Genomic DNA, 20401 nt, shown 5'->3' with positions numbered 1-20401 from the left:
AACTCAGAGAGTGAAAACAATTATTTTTATTACCATACTTTCAGACCTGTGAAGTTGTTAAGATTCTCCGACCACTGAAGAACCCAAAAGCATTTTCTAGATATGTATATATTTACACTTGGAAAAAAAAAAAAGATTACCTTTTGCTGCTACTGTTTTATTCTTTATTATCCTTTGGGTTCTCCAGTGGTGATTGTACAATACAGTTTTGAAAATTACTTCTGTTCAGTATCTCCTTTTTCAAATGTCAAATCAGGTGGCAGCTGGTTGTGAAACCCTTTGTTAGGATATTAGGCTTTACTGCTCCTGTGACTGTTTGCAGCATGCACTGATGAATAACCCACCATTCACCAAAGCCTATTACAAGAAACAGACTTACTAGTTTATAAAATCCAGATAACGAGCTTTAAACATAAATATTCTGACAAATGAGTGCAAGAGTCTCTTAAAAGTTCAAGTTGCATTTATTATGGAAAAACGGATGAATTACATTTCGCTTTTCCTTAATTACCTCTCCTAAAGAGGAATGGTAGTACAGTAGTACATTTAGTTCATGCTGAAGAAATAAACTTAAGGGAGTCAACCTTCTGCTCTCAGTCACACTGATGTAAATCTGGAGTAAATTCATCTAACTCAGTAGTCTCAAAGGACTTACTCCAGATTTATACTGGTGTGACTGAGAGCATAATATTGCCCAAGGATTTTTAACCTTATTTTAATACTCAAAGTTTGTGTCATCAGTGTTCTTTGGAAGGAACTTTGTCCTTATTTTTTTTATTATCATTATTATTTATGGTTTCAACAGAACACAAAATTGCTAGGAGAGAATTTAGATGTTTTCTAATACAAAATAATTACTGTATTTATAGTGAAACACCGAAAACTAATAAGGATACAATAGCATTTAAAATAAAGAAAGAGGGACAACGTTACCAAAAAGCTACAGAAATGAAGATATGACAATACATTATATGTCATTTTAGAACTTCTCCATTTTGCAGTATACTGACTTATGCAGGACAAAAATGCTAGTGCATTATATAATCAAAGAGAAGGGTATATCCGTGGCTGTGCCTTTCCAGTATTGCTAGATTCAGTTAGCATCATTGGTTTTTTCTGTTTTTTTTTAAAGGATGCCTTCAGTGACCCCAGTGGACTGTCTCTCATTAGACCATTTAATTCAGCATCCCTGTTTTATAATATACATTATGAATTATTGGCTCATGACAGCCACAGGGAATATCCTATATAAGATAGCCAAATAAATAATCAAAAATGCAGTGGTTATAGAACTCTAGATGATAAATCAATATTTGTAATGTGTTTGCTACTCTAGTAAACAGAGAGTGAAATCCTGTTGTCACTGAAGTCAATGGGAGTTTTGCCATTGACTTAATGGGGCCAAAATTTCATCCAGAACCTCTATATACTAACACCCTGATCCTGCACTACTTGAGCACTGAAAACTCCCACTGGCTTAAATAACAGTGTTGGAAATACTGGATCAAGCTCTTCTTTCTTTAAAATAGTTAGATAAGCCATCTGTTTGCTGCAAACATTGAGAATATTTTATCAATAAAATGTATGTTTGTAATATTTAAAAAACAGACAATTGCATTAAAATACGAATTTCAAAAAAAAAAGACAGATGTGTACTCACCATTTGAAGAAGAATTAGGTTTCAAAGACTGATAAGGTCTTAAAAAATATTTCTGTTTTTAATATTATACTTTTAATAGGCTATGGGTACTGACAGTGTGTTATCCAAACAAAGCAGAAGGTATAGATGCAGGAGTGAATTTCAGTGTGTATTGATCATTGTTATTAAACAAAGAATAGAATTAAGAAGGGGTTTGCATCTAGAACATGCTACTGTATGGTGTAGATATGATACACTATCCTTTAAATAAATGACTGGCTTCTCTCTCATTTGATAGTGTAAAATACCATGATTTCATATCCAAATTATACTTTACAATCAATTCAATTTGTAAACTACTTTGAGAGCCTCAGATGAAAGGCATTATATAAATGCTAAGTATTCTCATTAGCAGATGGATAGATATAATAGAGAATAGATGATATCAGCACTAAATATGTAATACTCTGAATTAAGGAAGTAGTTGCCCCTAAGCAGATAACTGAGTAATAATGTGACAAAGACACCATATGCTGTACTTTTGTGCGCACTTACATAGCAATGCTACTGTTCTACTAAGATCATATCGAGATGGAGATAGTGAGAGATAAGAACACTCTGTTAATTTTAATATAGAACAGAAGATCTCATTCAAAGATTTCTTGCTGTGTACCTTATAGAATGAAACACGATTGCATTTGCCATCTCTGATAAAGGAGTACTTGGTCTTCTACCTTTCAGTAAATTGTGCTAAAGCAAAACTGAACAATTAGCAAATCTTGCAAAGTAGGGATCACCCTCACCGTTCACTGAAGTCAAAGGGCATTCAGGGTACTCAGCACCTTGCAAGAGTGCTCAGCCCCTTTCATGGTTAAACCTTTATTCATCATACTAATTCCGTAATACTGCATAAAGGCAGTGATAAAAATCCATTTGTTTTAATATCATTTGTATTTAGCATACAAGCCTAGCACGTTAATGAAGCTAAAAGCTGGATGACAGGCTTAATCTAACATGTTAAAGAAAAACATATATAAGTTGTAGTAATTACATCAGACTGCAAATTGAGGGTTATAATATAATAAAAAGAGATACTACTAGATATTAATAGTATAGAATTAGCATCTCTTCCTAAAGGTCCAGTCACTGTTCCATTTTATATATACCACACACACAAATATTTACTAGATTTGGGCCTGCTCTTAAAAATGTTTTACTCATACGAATATCTTTGCTCAAGTGAGTCGTCTTCACTGGGACTAATTACATGGGCAAAGGCACTTGCATGCATGTTTGTAGGTTCCAATCCTATATACTTTATGTAGGAATATATTAAAATTTACATCTGGAAATCCCCGTAGCTATAAATCACTGGGGGGAAAGGAAAAGGAACCAACATACAGAAAAGTAAATGACTAATTTAAATGATTGCCCCAAGTTTCATATACATATTGAATTTTCTGATTTAATTTTTAATTAAACAGAAAAGGAAGTTTAAACCATGTCTGTCTCTGTCCTCCATCTCTATATGTATCTAAGTGTGTGAGTATTTCAATGCAGTTCAATGCAGCTTCAGTTTGGTGTTTAGTTGTATTAAGAAAATTAGTTTTCAGAAAGGAATCCCATTATCTGTGTTGATGATGTATTTTTCTTACCTTCAGCAGAAAGACCTTGAACATTTACTCCTCTGGCTGCCAGAAAGCTAAGGCAGACATCAACATTCTCAATCTGCAATATGAACAGAAATAACAAGCAATTTAAAGCTATTTACAAAATGTACTAGAGTGAGAATGCAGAGAGGGGAGAAAAAGGGAATGAATACTTTACATTCATCACATACTACAGCTCTTTTCCAAAGTTTAACAAGAATGATTACCGCTAATTGGAGCATTGCTATAAAGCTTCCATTGTCCACTTTGGTGCTTAAAAACAATTCATAAAGGCCCGATCCAGAATGGCATGCTGACAGATCAGCAACCCACCTACTTAACATAAAACTGGATTTTGTACACTACAAATAAGTAGCAATGAAAGCATCCATAGAGGATTAAACACTACGCGTGTGTCTGGAGGGGACTGCCTTAATGAAAGAATGTGAGCAAAAACATTCAACAAGTGTACCAAAGAAGGTATTTGTCTGGGATGAAGTGTAATTTCAAGAAAATTATGATGTCACAGCAATGAGTCCTTGTTTGGTTTTTCTTAATATTTTTTTTAAAAACGCATCTATTAGTATATTTTATGTTAAAATTTCTCTAAAATATACTTCCTCAGTAAAGGTCATCATGATGTCTACTGCCATGGTTGGTCCAGCACATTGCACTGATGCCAAGCACAGCTGTAGATGACAGGAAAAGCACAGAGCAAGAGCAATATAAGGATGACAATTCTGCCTGTAACATGAGCAATCCCAGAATAAATGTAACGACTTTTTCTTACTAGGTTAGGAAAATGGAAAGTTCCAAACTGTGTTTCTGTGAGTCACCATCTTGGTTGTGTGTTTGTTTTTAATATTTCATAAATCTTGAAACATTAAAGTAAACAACACATTTTAAGTTAATAACTTGGCAAGCAATGCTTTGATCTGTCTAGTTAAATTTCTATCAAAAATGGGCAAAATGACACGTTGCCAGTGTCTTCTGCAGATTGGCTTTACTTTAAGTTTTCAACTAAAAAAAAAAAGCTGATGAAGACTGCATAGATAAAAGAAAAGGTTTAACCTATTTAAAACATGTATTGTTTACATCATCTAATTGTAAAGCATATTAAAAAATGATTCACCCTCGTCTTAATATACAAACCTGTAGGTAAGCCGGTAAATGCAATGAATTTTGTTTTCTTTGAACAGGCATCATTTGCACATTCACACACTTTACAATAAGATTTATTGGCACTTTTCTATCCACAAAGCACACAGGGGATAAATTATTAGCTGATTAAAAGGTGCTTAGCCTGGAGATTATATTTTTTTCCCCAGGCTGGGACAACACTTTTCACCTGAATAGCAATGCAAATAAATAAGGAGGAAGCCCTTAAATTATTCCACATATCTCCCATGACTGCAGTTCTCCTTCTACTATTTGAAAATAATATTTTATAAAATGAACAGAAAATTTCTGTTTGCTTTCAAGAAGAGCACATTGAAGAAATTTTCTCTAAAACCTACACAGAGAGTCTCTTTTAACACATGGGCAATGTTTGTAAAGGTGAGAACATGTGCCAAAAATCTAGATGTCAATGCTTCACCCAAAACAAATTACACTAAGCTAAGGCTGTGGAAAACAAACATTGATAACGTAAATTCCTTATGGATTGATCAAACAGTTTTCAGCAGCTACTACGGTATATAGGGAGTGATGAATAATCTCTTTCCTCGGTCCCTTTTTTTCTACAAATAATATGCTAGCTAACACTTTTTAAAATAAATATATTTACACTAGAGTAAATCTGGAGTAACAACAATGAAGTCAATGGAATTACTCTATATTTACACCACTGTAAGATCAGAATATGGCCATTATTTCTGCCATTTTCTAAGATGTTAATGGAATTTACTTGGGATCATTTGGCATCATAGAAGGTAAAAACAAACTGGGTCATTTAGGGCCAAATCCTGAAAACAATTGAATGTGAGTATCTTTACCCCGGGCATAACTTTTGTGTAGGAGGAGGCCCTTAAACAATACAATTTACATTCCTTATGCAAAAATACCTTGATGGGAAATTCTACTTTATCAGGGAATTTAACACAAATCAAGGTCTGTCTAGAGATGAGCTATAAAAAAGTTGAGTTCATCTTTCAACTTTCAGCTCAAAGACTGAACTATTTGAAAGAAGCAAATTTTACCGTAATAGAAAGTCCTGGAGATTAAATTAAAAAAAAAAGTACCTAGACTGAACATTCAGCAACACCTACCTACAAAAAATTAAATCAGGGTTTCTTGACACACTTTATGATGTTACCGAGACATATTTCATAGCAATCGTATGCCCTTTATAGTGGGATCAGGAGATTGTGGCTATAAAAATCTGAACTAATTTATTGGGAACACTTGCAGCCTCTGTCACCTAATGTGTCTTAGTTATTTTTACGTGGTGTGTATATATAGTTGGGAGTCTAAGCGTATTTCATAAATATAATAGCCCTAATGGTAGTTTTTTAAAGCGTGATTATGGTCAAAAAAGAAACTATAAAAATGTCCCCTAATTACTTCATATGTCTATTCCTTACAGCCTGTGTCTTGCATGCCACATCTGTTAAACTTAGCTGCAGAAGTAAAAAGTAAATTCCATTTTGCTTCTGATTCCTCAACAGAACTGTAAACTATAATTCCAGAACCATTAGTGTAGGTGATAGTATATGAAGCAATAAGAACACAGCCTGGCTTTCAGACAATAGGTTGTGATTTCAGGGTAAGCCTTATAGTCCATTCTTGTTTTGACTTGCAAATTGAACAAGTTTGATACGGGGGAGTCATTGATGAAGAATAAATTGGAAGCCCATAAATGTAATTTTTACAGTCAGTTTTCTGACAATAATTGCATTTTAATACAACTTTAGAGAACTGTTAGAAGATTCAATAAGACACTGGTTAATACATTCTTGGAGTCCTCACTTTCTTTCCCTTCCAGTCTAGAAAAGTTTGTTTTAAGGTATTCCCATTTTTAAGCTTTCAGTATATCCATAAACATTACTTTAATTGCCTTCTTCTTGCCTTGGCTAACCACAGTTATTCTTTGAACTGACACCCCAACAGCCCCAAATACTTTTTATTCAAACGTACAAACAGATGAGAATAATTTTGCAATTACAAAAGTTCTAAGAGACCTCAACCAATTTCCACTCCTCAATGTTGTTTCAATCAAGAGTGGTATGGATCTCTGAACTCCATGTTTATTTAAGTAGCTAGTGATAGGGTTAAAATAGGCTGGGACACAGCTTTGCTTCACACCAAGAGTGGAAAGTAGCACTCTATCTGCTTATGTCTCTGGGAATGCAGTCTTTGCATTGTGACAAACATAATACATGTCATGTAGACCTGACACAAACATCAGATCTCCAAACTTTTCGTGCCCTACTTCCTTTACAGAAAATACTTTAGCCCTAACTATTAAGAAGGATGATGTTCCTCATTAGCATAACAGATATAATTAAAGTTACAGAGCATCCTAGCTGAACAGAACTTAGGGCTGCCAACTGTCTAATCACACAAACCCAAATACCCTTGCCCCCACCCTACCCCTCCCCGAGGCCCCATCCCTGCCCCGCCCATTCTCTGAGGCTCTGTCCCACTCACTCCACCCCCCCTTCCCGCCGTCCATCACTCGCTCTCACTTTCATCAGGCTGGGACAGGGAGCTGGGGTGGGAGAGGGTACGGGCTCTGGGCTGGGGCCAAGGGGTTCGGAATATGGGAAGGAGCTCCAGGCTGAGCCTCGGGCAGAGGGTTGGGGTGCAGGAGAGGATGCAAGCTCTGGGAAGGCGTTTGGGTGCTGAAGGGGGCTCAGGCTAGGGCAGTAGGTTAGGGTGCGGGAGGGAGTTTGGGTGCAGGAGGGGGCTCTAGGCTTGGGCAGGGGGTTGGGGTGCAGGAGGGGGTGCAGGCTCTGGGAGGGAGTTTGAGTGCTGAAGGGGCAGTAGGTTGGGGTGTGGGAGGGAGGTTGGGTGCTGTGTGGGAGTTGGTGAGGGGTGTGGGCTCTGCCTGGGTGACACTTAGCTCGGGTGGCTCCAAGTCAGCAGCACAGTAGCACTAAGGCAGGCTCTCTGCCTGCCCTGGCCTCACATCGCTCACGGAAGCGGCCAGCACGACGTTCCTGTGGCCCCTGGGTGGGGGGCTGAGGGGCCAGGCGGCTCTGCACATTGCCTCTCCACAGGCACTGCCCCCACAGTTCCATTGCCCATGCTTCACAGCCAATGGGAGCCGCTGAGTCAGCGCTCAGCATGAAGGCAGCGCATGGAGACCTCCTGGGCCCCCCCTCCAGGGGCCGCAGGGACATCCCAGCTGCTTCTGGGAACAGCGTGTGGCCACGGCAGGCAGGGAGCCTGCCTTAGCCCCAGTGCGCCACCAGACTTTTAGCAGCCTAAAATCTCCCGGTTTGGTTTCAGTAGCCTCCGAGAGACAGAGTCCGATTCCGAGAGACTCCTGGCGAAACCGGGAGCGTTGGCAATCCTAACAGAACCAGTTCAAGAAAGTATAGTACTCAAGGTTTGCAGGTAGGCAAATTGATTTCCACAGGAACACCAAACATGGGCCCAATTCTACCAACAGAGGTGTACATATAAATGTGTGCAGGATCAGGCTACCAGTGAACAACTTTGCACCGTTGTCACTAATTCCCCAAAGTGTTGGTCAGCCCATTTTATAAAAATAATAAATTTTTGTCACTTCACAACCATAATTGTTTTTTAAACAAAGATTTTGGTTTCGGAATCCCACAGTAATGGCTCAACATATTATACAATCTTTACATTCAGGTAGTCTATATGCTAAACAGTATTTTCAATCATCACTTCAGAATTTATCACATCATTTACAAAACAGAGCTCTTTATTAAAAGCCCGGGATGAATAGGTAACCACACAATAAATCCTTCATTGCCCATATATTAGATAGATGCAAACACACGCCATACCAAAATCTAGTGCTACCAATGAGTCTGTATGCTTCACAATGAAATTAATTTTCAGAGTGACCAAAAGTTTCTGTAATAATATAAATCTTCTTTCTTAAAATTCAACAAAATCTGGGTCTGATTTTGAGACCTGGCTCCAATTTTGTGGACACACATAAACTCAGGCAAAATGTCTGTAATGTAGAAACCAACCTGCTCCATGATCACGATCAGATAGCAGTGTCCAAATTATATTTTATTTAATGGAGCCTGCAAAGTTGTTCCCATAAAATGGGAGGCTGCTTCTAAAGATCAGGTCTTTTATATTTATATTTTTAAAAATTGCTTATCAAAAATGCATGCTTTTATTTTTGTTTGTAGTCTTTAAAAAATACCAAATGGCAAGGCTTACTGTGGATATTGAAAATGGATCCAACCAAGTCCCCGCATCTAAATACCACCCAAAATTTAGGGGATTCATAATTCAGATACAGATCTATTGTAGTTAGGACCCATCCATCTCTAAGAAATATTTAGTAATATCGCAAATACGATACACCTAATTATTATGTGTAATGCTAAAGATATAGATATTAAAATCTGCTGTAACAAATAAAGCACTATAGATATGAATTGTCTACTTTTTATGGGAAACATTGTGGCATTTTAGTACTCTATAATGAGGATCTCAAACTTCATTGCACCGTGACCTCCTTCTGACAACAAAAATGACTACATGATCCCAGGTGGGGGGACCGAAACCTGAGCCTGCCCAAGCCCCACCACCCTGGGTAGGGGGGTCAAAGCCAAAATCTGAGCTCCGTCACCCAGGCAGTGGAGTTCGAGCTTTGGCTTTGACCCCAGGCAGTGGGCGGGCTTTGGCCCTGGGCCCCAGCAAGTCAGCCCTGGGGACCCCATTATAATGGTGTCACAACTCACTTTGGGGTCCTGACCCACAGTTTGAGAACCGCTGCTCTATAGAAATAAATAACTCAGCAGACACTTCTCCACAAATGAATGACAATACCTAATACCAGCAGTTAGTAGATTTATGGGAATAGCTCATTTGTGGGACTGAAACTCATCAGTGACTCACCATATAGAATATGTCTATTTATTATGATTGTTTTTGCTATTACTAAGACTAGCTTTCATCTCCTTTGGTTGGCAGACAATACTTTCTCCACTTCCAAGTTTAAACTGAACAGCAAGGTACTCATAAGACAAGTAATAATGACTAATAAAGCAGTATATTTGTTTATATTTATATGAAGCTCTGATAAATCTCTGCATTTGATTAGTATGCCTTCTTCTGTCGCTCACAGCAGACACACAAAAATCTGCAAAGTTTCCTTACCTTAAAAGAACATGCACAAAGAATGGGATTACTGCCTATATGCCTGTGTCTGTTAAACAGCCATGCTATGTTCTGGATTCCTCAAAGTGAAGTATGGAGGTGTTTTTGTAAATATGGCATCTTCTTGCTTAATACAGGTCTGATCCCTATGTATATTTCCAAATTATATATGTTTATTTTAGTGATAGAAATAGATTTTTATTTCTTTTATTTCTGTTAGCCAACACATCTTTGGCAATTGAGATGGGTTCTGTTCTGATTCACTTATTGAGCTCCAATTGCCGCACAGCTAAGGGAAATTAGTTAACAAAGGTATAACTGCTCAAAGAATTTATCTGTAGAAACTTTATTATAGGTGTGATGCATGAGAAGGGTGAACACAGCTTGACTTACAGGTTTCTCATTGAGCTCACAGGGCTAGCAGCTAGAAAAAAATTTCAACTTGCAAACAGAACATTTATTCTGGCAGTTACTGAAACTAACTAACCACGGAATGCCACAGATACTTTCCTTAGTACAAATACACTTGAATGCAATCAGGCATTGCAATTTTTTGAAGTGTAGGTCAACTCTGAAAAGTGATGTAAAAGTAGTATTGCGGAGTTTTGTATATTTTGTGCCACAGTGATTTCTAATGTGCTTTGCTTACAAGTAAAGTTTTTTGTTTGTTTTACATATCCCAACATATAAACCTGAGATCTGAAAGTCAGGTTTGGTTCTTTCCCTCTTATAGATCATTATCACTAATAAAAGTTGAACAGCCACCCTCATAAGCAACTTTACAAATTAAACCTCCAGGTATAATTAATGCAAAAAATAGTAAACAATTATGCCGCTGTTAAACAAGATAGAGTAGCATAGAGCTCATTCTCATTTAAGTTCTGTAGTGCTGAGAGGTCTGAAATGGAGTAAAAATTTAGCTGGTCACTAGAATTAGCATATGATACTCTGAATACACACAAGGAACAGATCTGTTGAGAAAGAACATACCATTTTTAACAGCCTCCTTTCAGTAAAACAGATTATTAGGAAGGGGCAAGTTTAGCCAGAATATCAGTGAAAGCACCTGACTAACATTTATTAGCTTGTGAAACTGTGTACCAGTAGAATACAAGAACGCCTATCACTTGGTATTTCACATTAGATTGAACAAAACTGTAATAAATATGCAACAGGAAAAATCCTGCACTGGAAGGGAGATAGACTATTGGGGTGGGGGAGGGATAGCTCAGTGGTTTGAGCATTGGCCTGCTAAACCCAGGGTTGTGAGTTCAATCCTTGAGGGGGCCACTTGGGAATCTGGGGCAAAATCAGTACTTGGTCCTGCTAGTGAAAGCAGGGGGCTGGACTTGATGACCTTTCAAGGTCCCTTCCAGTTCTAGGAGATGGGATACTCTGGAGTCAATTCTGTGATTGTCATTTAAAATACCTAATTCATTGTAATTATAGGGGATACACAACTTCATTCTGGGATGAGTATATTTCTTGCTGTGTCACATCAGTCACTAGTCAACTATTCGATTTTTAATAAGTTCATAATAAAGTTTTAGGGTTCTGACAGCTTACTTGAATATATCTTAATGACACAGCTCCATTTAAAAGGACAGAGCAATGCTTTCTAAATGTTAGCTACCAGAAGTAGAGCGATGCAAAAGTGAAATGGTCTTTCTTGATGTATTCATCGAAGAACACCTCCCTACTGCATCAGGGAGGCTAGTCAGAAATGTACCCAATGGAGACCCAGCCTTTAGGTTTTTCTATAGAAGCTGTTATTATTGTATCCAACTATAGCACAGAATTGTATAGCGATCACCCATAGCATAGCAGTATCGCTACTATCTAATGTATTATTGTGGACCATTACTGTAGACCATTGTAGAACTATTTTTATTAAAACAAGGGAATAGTGTCTGATGTGGATCTGCCTGACTGAGAAATACGAGTACAAAGCTCAAAAATTAGACAATTAAACTACTGCTACTTGTTTTCAATTAGAAATATGCACAGGTTCCTCTCCTAGTGCATGAGTCCCTGTATCCTGTACATCCATTACAGCCCTACTGCTTGAAGCAAAGAGTCCTGGAAAGAACAGGAAAATATTTCAAGGGTGGGGATGGCCTATATTGTAATTACCACTTAAATTGGACATCACTTTTGGCTAGGTCACATATACACTCACATACATACACAAACTTATTCTCTTTTTTGGCCTAGCCCACTTTAAGCCATTCTGGAGTATTCAAAAGCAGTATCTTTGCTCACTTTTTTTTTTCCATTGGCTCATATACTGCACACATCTGTGTCTTGCTGGCAATGCCTTTGTGGTGTGGGAAACACCCACATTTTTAGTTTGCCTTATAACTTTGTTCGTTTTGGGAGCCTTTTTTCAGCTTGTTTCCCTATTTTGCAAACTTATGTTTCACTAACATGCAGAATACTTATTTTACCTCTTCTTTAAATGTGTAGAAAATTGTAAAGGTACAGTCATAAAGAGAAAAGTATTAGCAATTCTGTATTCACATTTTTTATTAGAGATTAGAATAATCAACAGCAGACCAAATACACCACACAGGCGACATATGAGTCTGAAGGCTTTTAACACCATATAGTTTCCCCAGGTGTTACAACTAAATAAACTAGCCAGAGCTCTACTATTTTCTCCTTTGGGGTAGTGGTAGTGAGGGGACACTGAGGTAGCAAAGCAAACAAACTATAGAAGAAAACACCGTGTGCTATTCTAATTACATTGTGTTTGCATGTGCGCACACGCACATATTATGGTTTTGCCAGTATGCGTTTTGGGCCTGATTCTCTGTTACTGGGATAAATTGGGTGTGTGACTCTGCTGAAGTCAACAGAGTCACACTGGTATAAAACTGGTATAATGAAATAGAAAATCAGACCAAGTTTTTTCTTTTTTTCCCTTTTATCTGTCCACCCTTAAGAGCCAGACTTTCAACTCAACTCAGGTTGCATTTAGGCACCTACATAACGTGGCCTGATTTTCAAAACAGCTCAGGACTGAGAAGTTCCTATTGTTCTGGATGTGAAAATGGGGTGTTCAGCTCATTTGAAAGTTTGCCAAGTCCTTTTATAGAAATCTGGAAAGTGTAAGGCAATTTAAATATAGGGGTCACACCCATTCCCCATACAATACAGCTGTTTCTCTTCTTGAAAATGTACATTAAGTGTAAATAACAAGGAATTATTGGAAGTCATTAAAAGGATTGGCCTCATCTTTCTTAAAAGTTACAAAGGATCTCTCTCTGTCACATACTCCATTTCCTTTGGTAGTGTTGGTGCTTTCACCTATTCTTCACAGGAATTATGTCCCTAAGGTTCATTTACCAAAAAAGGTGTAAAAATGTTCATATTGTATCTGGTATTTGTATTATTAATTTATTTATGGTAGCTCCCACTATGTGCTAGGTGCTTTCCACATATTCAAGAAGGGCTGGTCCCTGCTGTAACAAGTATTTTTACTCCATCTCTTTTCCATATTAAGTCATAAGATAAGGAGTAAAGCTCAGGAAATTCAGGACACAACACGAAGTGGATTTCTGATCCTCTTTCTTACAGGTGTTACAGTGCATCTAACTGGCTGGGTGCTTGTTCATACTGTATAGTGTATAATAGTTTAACAGGCATAAAAGATCTGAAAGTGAGCTAGTTTCAAACTTGTGAAAATGACTAATTTCATGTTGATCTCACTTCTTTAAAATGAGTGTTCTTATCAACATAGCACAATGGAAGAATGTTTTAGATCCCCAAACAAAACTTCTTGAATTGCTTTTGCTTTCATCAATGTCTCCTATTAAAAAAGTACATACCTAATGTAATCAAGGTTACTACCAAGATCAGTAAATACTTCCAAATAGGAACTCATGGGGGAAAAAAAACACTATCCAAAGCCTTGAATCTGTCCTGAAGTTCTACAAAACCTACTCTGTTCCCACTGAGGAATCTTCAGGTACCATGATTACTGCGTTCAGTGTCTGTATGCCAAGGGAAACTTCTATGCATGGATTTTCCTATGCTGAACAGCCTCTGCAGCACTGTTCCCTTTGCCTAGGACTGTGCAGCGCGCTCTCCATGGAAATATGGATTCATGCTATTGAGGGGTGGGGTTGGTGACTGGTGTGGAGAGGCAAGGTTGGAGACACGCATACATGTCCAGTAAAATTTGCACAAATATAGGGAAAGATCAGAATAAATTATTAGAAGATTTTAAAGTAATCTCATTCCTTAGTCAAGGGTTCCACTTCCAATGGCCCCCCAATAATGTCATTTTGATATTAAATGTATTTTTGCAATTTTGCTGAAAGACAATGTTCAGTCTGAGTGGGTGATGTACATCTGCAAACCCACCCTTTTAGCAGCTGTTGTTGGTTCTACTGGGAGATGTTAAGTTGCTTCTGCTTACTCACTGGTGCAGGTGGCCTGTTACCTCACCAGGATATAAGGGACATAGGAGAATCATTCTATGGAAATTATAATAGTTTTCTGGATGTTAGGTATACCCTATTGACATTCCCTGTTCCCTAACAAAGTCTTTATTTACTAATGGAATAATTAAGGAAGCATTTAATGAAAATATGCAGCATCGAACTACCCAAGTAATGTCAACCCAAAAGCCTGTTCCAATTTCAACCAGGGCCTTTCAATAAAAAAACATCTACACAAATTAAAAATAAAGTTATTGGAACCTTTTGGGGAGAAAATTCCCCTTAGAGAATAATAACTACTGGTATGTGGAAGGTCTTGAAGGCAAAATTTTTGAGGAAATGATGAGGGAGTTATTTAAAACCCACATACCTTCCACTTCCATCTCCAACAGATATTAAAAAGAAATATGTGACCCAAATTCATCCACCTTACACTTCCAATGCAAAATTTTAACAGTGACCCCAGCAATGTTAAAGCAAATTAACTCCCCAAATACTTGGACTGTGCAATAGGCAGATGTACTGATCTGTTCATACAAGAATGTAAAAGGTCACTTGGAAGGACAGAGTGTGAGTTGTATGAAGCACGACATTCTCTGCTTAAATCTTCACAGTACAGCAGAAACATGTTTATCCAATCTAACTGGGACCAGGACTAGATCAGATAATCAAAAATTCAGATAATCCAGAGATTATTTAACAGCCACAGGAAAGATTGCCCGCTTCTGGACCCATGTACGCTGGTTGTTCGATTAATATGGAGGGTTGGATGAATGCAGTTCTACTGTAGTTCCCTATGTTGGTATTTTATTCCGTGTACATGTGTGGAATTTCTCTTATCAGTGAAAAAGCTGCACATATAGGAAGGTCAGAAAACTGAAGATAAATACTACTCTAAGGATCTGTGAGATATTTTTCTTAAGGAGATTACATGGTTCATAGATTCATTGGGGCCACTGTGATCATTTGGTCAAATCTCCTCTTTGAAACAGGTCATAGAGCGTCCCTGAATTAATTCATTTGAGCTATAACATCTTTTAGAAAAATATCCAATTTTGATTTTAAAATCCCCAGTGATGTAGAATCTTCCCCAACCCATGGTAAATTGTACCAGTCGTTAATTACCCTCACTATTAACAATTTGCATCTTATTTCTAGTCTGAATTTGTCTTGCTTCAACTTCCTGTCATTGGATCTTATTATGCCTTTGTCTGCTAGACCGAAGAGTCTTCTATCAAATATTTGTTCTGCATGATCCAGTCACCCGTTAACCTTCTTTTAGTTAAGCTAAACAAATGATGCTCCTGAAGTCTATTACTATAAGTCATGTTTTTCAATCCTTTAATAATTCTTGTGGCTCTTCTCTGAATCCTCTCCAATTTATCAACATCCTTGCTGTTGAACTGTGGACACCAGAACTAGACACAGTACTTCAATAATGGTCATACCAGTACCAAATACAGAACTAATACAGGTTCCGTACTCCCACTCAGTATTTCTCTTTATATATCCTAGGATTGCATTAGTCCCTTTTGGCCATTGTGTTACACTGGAAGCTCATGTTTAAACATAAGCAGATACAACAAATAGAAGCACTTGGTTATTTCAGTGAGTCTGCCTATAGTATTTAGTAGTTATGCAATGCCTCTCTTTCAGTTATGTACCTTTATTTAAATATTTATGGAGATTAACCAGCTTCAGAAAAGTGGAAGGCATCATACAGATGTACCCCTTACTCTGTTAAACAAAATACTCTCCACTAGGTCAAAATGCAGACTATAATAGAGTGCCTATTTAGAAGATTTAATTAAACCTTTGAGGGTATTTCAGTTTTCTCCTCCTTGACCATTTAGTATAGCAACTATGGCGTTCAGCACACCAGAAAAAAGCATCTTTTAAAAAGAATGATAATGTCAATCAGTGGCAGGATGAATCTTTACAGTATACATAAACAGATAAAACTACAGAGCACTTTACTCCTAGACGTATTGTGAACTTTGCAAATGGAATCCATCCCAATGCCCTTTTGGCTTTCTAACCACTCACTGCTGATTATATTGGAAGCTACAATACTACAGCATGTGGAGGAGAGACATTGACAATTTAATATTTTCTACTGACTTGCCCTTTGGATTTCATAAGAATCAACCCTGATTTTTTTAATTACACATATTCACCTGTCAGTTTTCAATGTAATTATACTTCACACTTTAGACCTGTGATTGACTCTGCAAACATTCAGTTCCACTTATAGCCAACAAATCATTCCTACAACATACAAACTCCTGACCCTCAAATATATGCAAGGAAAGAAAGAAAGAAAGAAAGAAAGAAAGAAAGAAAGAAAGAAAGAAAGAACCACTGAGCTCATCAGGTGAAAGGTCCTGCAAAATACTTAATAATTAGTCATAATCTCTACATATTCAAAGCATTGCACAGAGAGTTGTTTACTGAAATCTAATTAAATCTCATACAGACCTATGGTCACATGGCTGGTTTTCTGGCTCTAACCTATACAGAGAAACTATAAGGAAAACCAGAGCTTAACCAATCTCATTGGCTTCTTTTTAAGTTCAGTCTTCATGTTATTGATTCAAATAAAACTGAAATTTAAAAGAAAATTTAAGAGGTGCAAAACCACATTAAATAAAAGACATGGCAAAGTTTACCAAAAGAAATCCAAATTTCAAAATCCAAATCAGAAACCCACAAAAGTCGAGTGTTCAGATGGAAGGCTCAAATTCTAGTCTTCCATCATGCCATTGTACCTAAGTGGTGTTCAATATTCAATATGTTCAATATTCTGAAAACTTCGTATAAAGAACACTCTAATCTGCCATATCTCTGCAGTATAAAGAGTTAAAATAGATTACACATATAAACCAACCCCTGCAGTGTATCCATATATCTACGTTTTCATCTCATGCTCATCAACAGGCTATCTGAGCACCCTTTGTGGGGTTTCACTCTTAACACAGAGTTTTGTGCCTAAAGTCCTAGTGAAGGGGAAAATTCAAAAGTTCTGTTTCATAAGCAATACACTCATAAGTCTGAAAGCGAAATTCTGGCCCCCTGAAATTAATGGGAGTTTTGCATTGACTTCAGTAGAGCCAGGATTACTCCTTGATGCTTAGCCAAAAAAATGTTATCATAGTCTTCTGAAGCACTTGAGTTACCTGGATGTACAAGCAACCATATTGTATGTTGTCACTTTCACTTCTAGCCATAGCCAAAGTTAGCATATCTATGTGAAGTGCATGAATGTAAAAATGTTTGAAATAGTTCTCCAAACATTTTCACACCCCAAAATCCAGTAAGCATTATTAAAAAGTGAAGTATTTGGACCACATCTTCAGCTTTGCCAATTTACACTATGTAAGGATAGGACTGCTTATCACAGAAGGTCCAAAGAACTTAGAAGTCCAAAGTGAGGCCCAAGGTTCATGTGTAAAATCTAAGTATACCTACACACCTACATCTTCCACACACCCTTGCTGATGCTGTATATATAAACCCAGGTGATTGCTCCTGCAAAAAGCTAGTTTAGGGACCTGAGGAGAAATACCAAGCCAGAACAGCAGAAGTGACCAAAGTGTCAAGAGTACCGCAGGGATCTAATCTTATGCTTTCAACATGTGAGATCTTGGTATGATCAAGTCCAAACTTGAGCCTTACCTTTGACTGACTCTGAACTACAACAGTGAAACTAATACATATCCAGACACTGGGTCAGAGCCTCAGGTAAGGTAAATCAGTATAGTTCCATTTATTTCAATGGAGCCATGCTGGTTAACACCAGCTGAGGATCTGGCCCATGCCTCCTCAAACCATGACATGATGGTTTTAAAAACTCCTATGACACCAGAAAGCTGGCAAATAATGTATATGTTTATTTTAAAAGAAAATTGGTACTAGTCAATTGTAACTGAGATCTTGTGTACTAAGTTTTAGGTCGGAGCAAATTTTTATAGGTAAGTTACATAAAAAGTAAGAAGATTCAGTTTATATTGTTATGAACATGGTCAAAAGCCCTTATATGGAGAGGAATTAATGAACTCTGCTGAAATAAAAAGACTTTGTGATAACTTGTCTGTGACACTAGCAGATTAACTCAGTTTAAACACAACTTTGTACTGTATAACCTAGTTGTATTTCCCACGGTGGGGTCATACATTGTAATATAGTTCCTTAGTGTTTACATTCAAGTCCAAAAGAATCACACAAACATTTGATGAAACCTGATATTTAATACAAGCCAGTTAGGACATACTGTAAAAAAAAAGTTGTTTTGAAATGATTTTCTGTTTTCTTGTAAAGCTTGAACTTGTGTCTTTGTAGTTCACCTAAATATCATGCTTTTTATCTGCTATTTTTAAATATGCTAAGCATTCTAGACATTCCCAGTATTCATAACATGCTACTTTTTTTTCGCAATACAAGACCATAAAGATATACCACTATGTAGCAGACATATTTACTATAATCCTTCTGCTACTATATTGGGAGAAATGTATTCACTGCTGTAACCAACAGGTGCTTTCTAAAATACTTGCCATAGTTCTTCTATATGTTCATGATCAACTTTAAGTGTATTTTAATATACTACACTATATAGGATGAGTGTTTTCTCTATCTTTACTGAAACTGATACATGATTTTTTCATTAAATAGCTGCTGACTTATACTCAGGATTAAATGTGTTCAAACGGCAAGCAACTCAAAACCCTAAACTAAAGGGCTAATGAGTGCATGTGCTTCCTCTTTACTGATTAGTGCACTGTTTTCTAGCACATGATACCCAGGATGTGTTCCTGCTGAGCTTTTTCTTTTATGACATCACACAATCAGATGTGAGCAATTCAATGGAATATGTAGCTCACAGTTTGGTGCGAATGAATAACTCTGAGTCGCTTTGTGAAGAGAAATTGTCAAAAATCCTGTGGTTCTTTTAAAGTTCTCTGATCTCATATGGTTGCAAAGAGGACTGCTTGCTTCAGTGCAGAATAAAGGGTTCCGGGGGGGGGGGAGGGGGGAGTGGGACTAAAGCAGGATTATAATCGTATCAGACAAGTAATGATTAAAAATGGCAAAAATGAAATGGAGAGAACTAAAATTCAATACTTCCTTCCTCAAAAAATGTGTGTGCCTACATGTTTGTGTCTGTTGTATATACATATATATTATTATAGACGGAGCTGGCAGCAAAAGCTACAGCCAAGTTTCCGAATATTTTCCATTATAATGCTGTTGTCAGGTGCTTATAATTTTGAAAAACTTTAGCCATTTGGCCTGAAATTTCCCATGTTTGGGTGCCTGGCTCAGACTGATTTTTTATTTTAATTTTATTTTCTTTTTTCTTTTTTGGTGTGGAAAGTTTCAGCAAAAACATCAGAGATTAGATGAGAATTGGGAAAAAAGACATTGTTATTGCTAATGTTTAAACTTTCTTACAGCTGTTGACTCTTAGTGCCAGCATGCTTTGGAACAGGAATTGACCTGGGATCAACAGGGAGATCAACCTAGGATTAGAGAGGTTTTTTTGCTGTCCCCATTAAAAGCCACCAAAATTTGGTACAGTTGTAGGACTTTGAAAATCAGTTTGTACATGTGCAGTAGATACCTTTCAGAGGCTGGCAGCTAAATTCTCTGAACAATCTGTCAGCACTAAGCATGCTCTAGCCTGCAATGGCTCTTCCTGATAGCTGGAGAATGCTGGAACTGAGAGCAGGAAGCTAGTCCTTCTTGTGCTGTCAATGTGACTGCTGCTGGTGTCAAGGGGAAGAAGAGTCTATAACCGCTAGTTCAGATGATCCTCCCCAGAATCTAGTAGAGAACCCATATTTTGATTCCTAACATTTCTCTGTTATAAGCATGTATCTGTGAAACTCACTGGCAAGCACGTATCTGTTTCACACATACCGCCCCCACACACACACACACACTTCTAGTGGCTGGTCCACATAGAGAATACCAGTTACCCTGTTAGATCCAGTCCTAGAGGTGTGTGCTGTGGCTCTAAAGATTCCTACCTTGTTGATGAATCCTGTGGGCACCAATATGGTTCCACATGGTGGAATGTCTTCTTTTTTAAACACACAAAAACTACATTAAGAGAATACTAAGGTTACTAAGTTAAGCAGTAAGAAGTTAAGAAATGCCAGACTTAACATTGCCTATGCAATTTGAATTTTGCTTCCTTGTGCATATGCTTTATGATACAGTATTTAAGACCTTTAACCACATTTGAGGAGTTGACTCAGGAGCAAGCCAGAACAGAAGGTTTAATTTCTAGAATATATACAATTTTGATTGAAAAAGATGTTGATAAGAAAACAACTGAGCTGAAAAAAATG

At 37.4% G+C, this 20401-nt stretch overlaps 1 protein-coding gene across 6 annotated transcripts in view; it reads right to left on the bottom strand.

Moving 5' to 3' along the window:
- Nucleotides 1–20401, bottom strand: part of NAV3 (neuron navigator 3) — a 583663-nt gene that overhangs the window by 223287 nt on the left and 339975 nt on the right. For all 6 annotated transcript variants that reach the window (XM_054027082.1, XM_054027035.1, XM_054027044.1 and 3 more), the window contains exon 4: nucleotides 3295–3367. In XM_054027082.1, the coding sequence (XP_053883057.1) occupies nucleotides 3295–3367 (73 nt within the window). The remainder of the gene's footprint in view (nucleotides 1–3294; nucleotides 3368–20401) is intronic.

This window comes from Malaclemys terrapin, chromosome 1 (assembly GCF_027887155.1).
Source record: "Malaclemys terrapin pileata isolate rMalTer1 chromosome 1, rMalTer1.hap1, whole genome shotgun sequence".
NCBI lineage: Eukaryota > Metazoa > Chordata > Testudines > Emydidae > Malaclemys > Malaclemys terrapin.
Note: the sequence above shows the minus strand (reverse complement) of the source record. Positions and strands in the feature narration are given on the sequence as shown.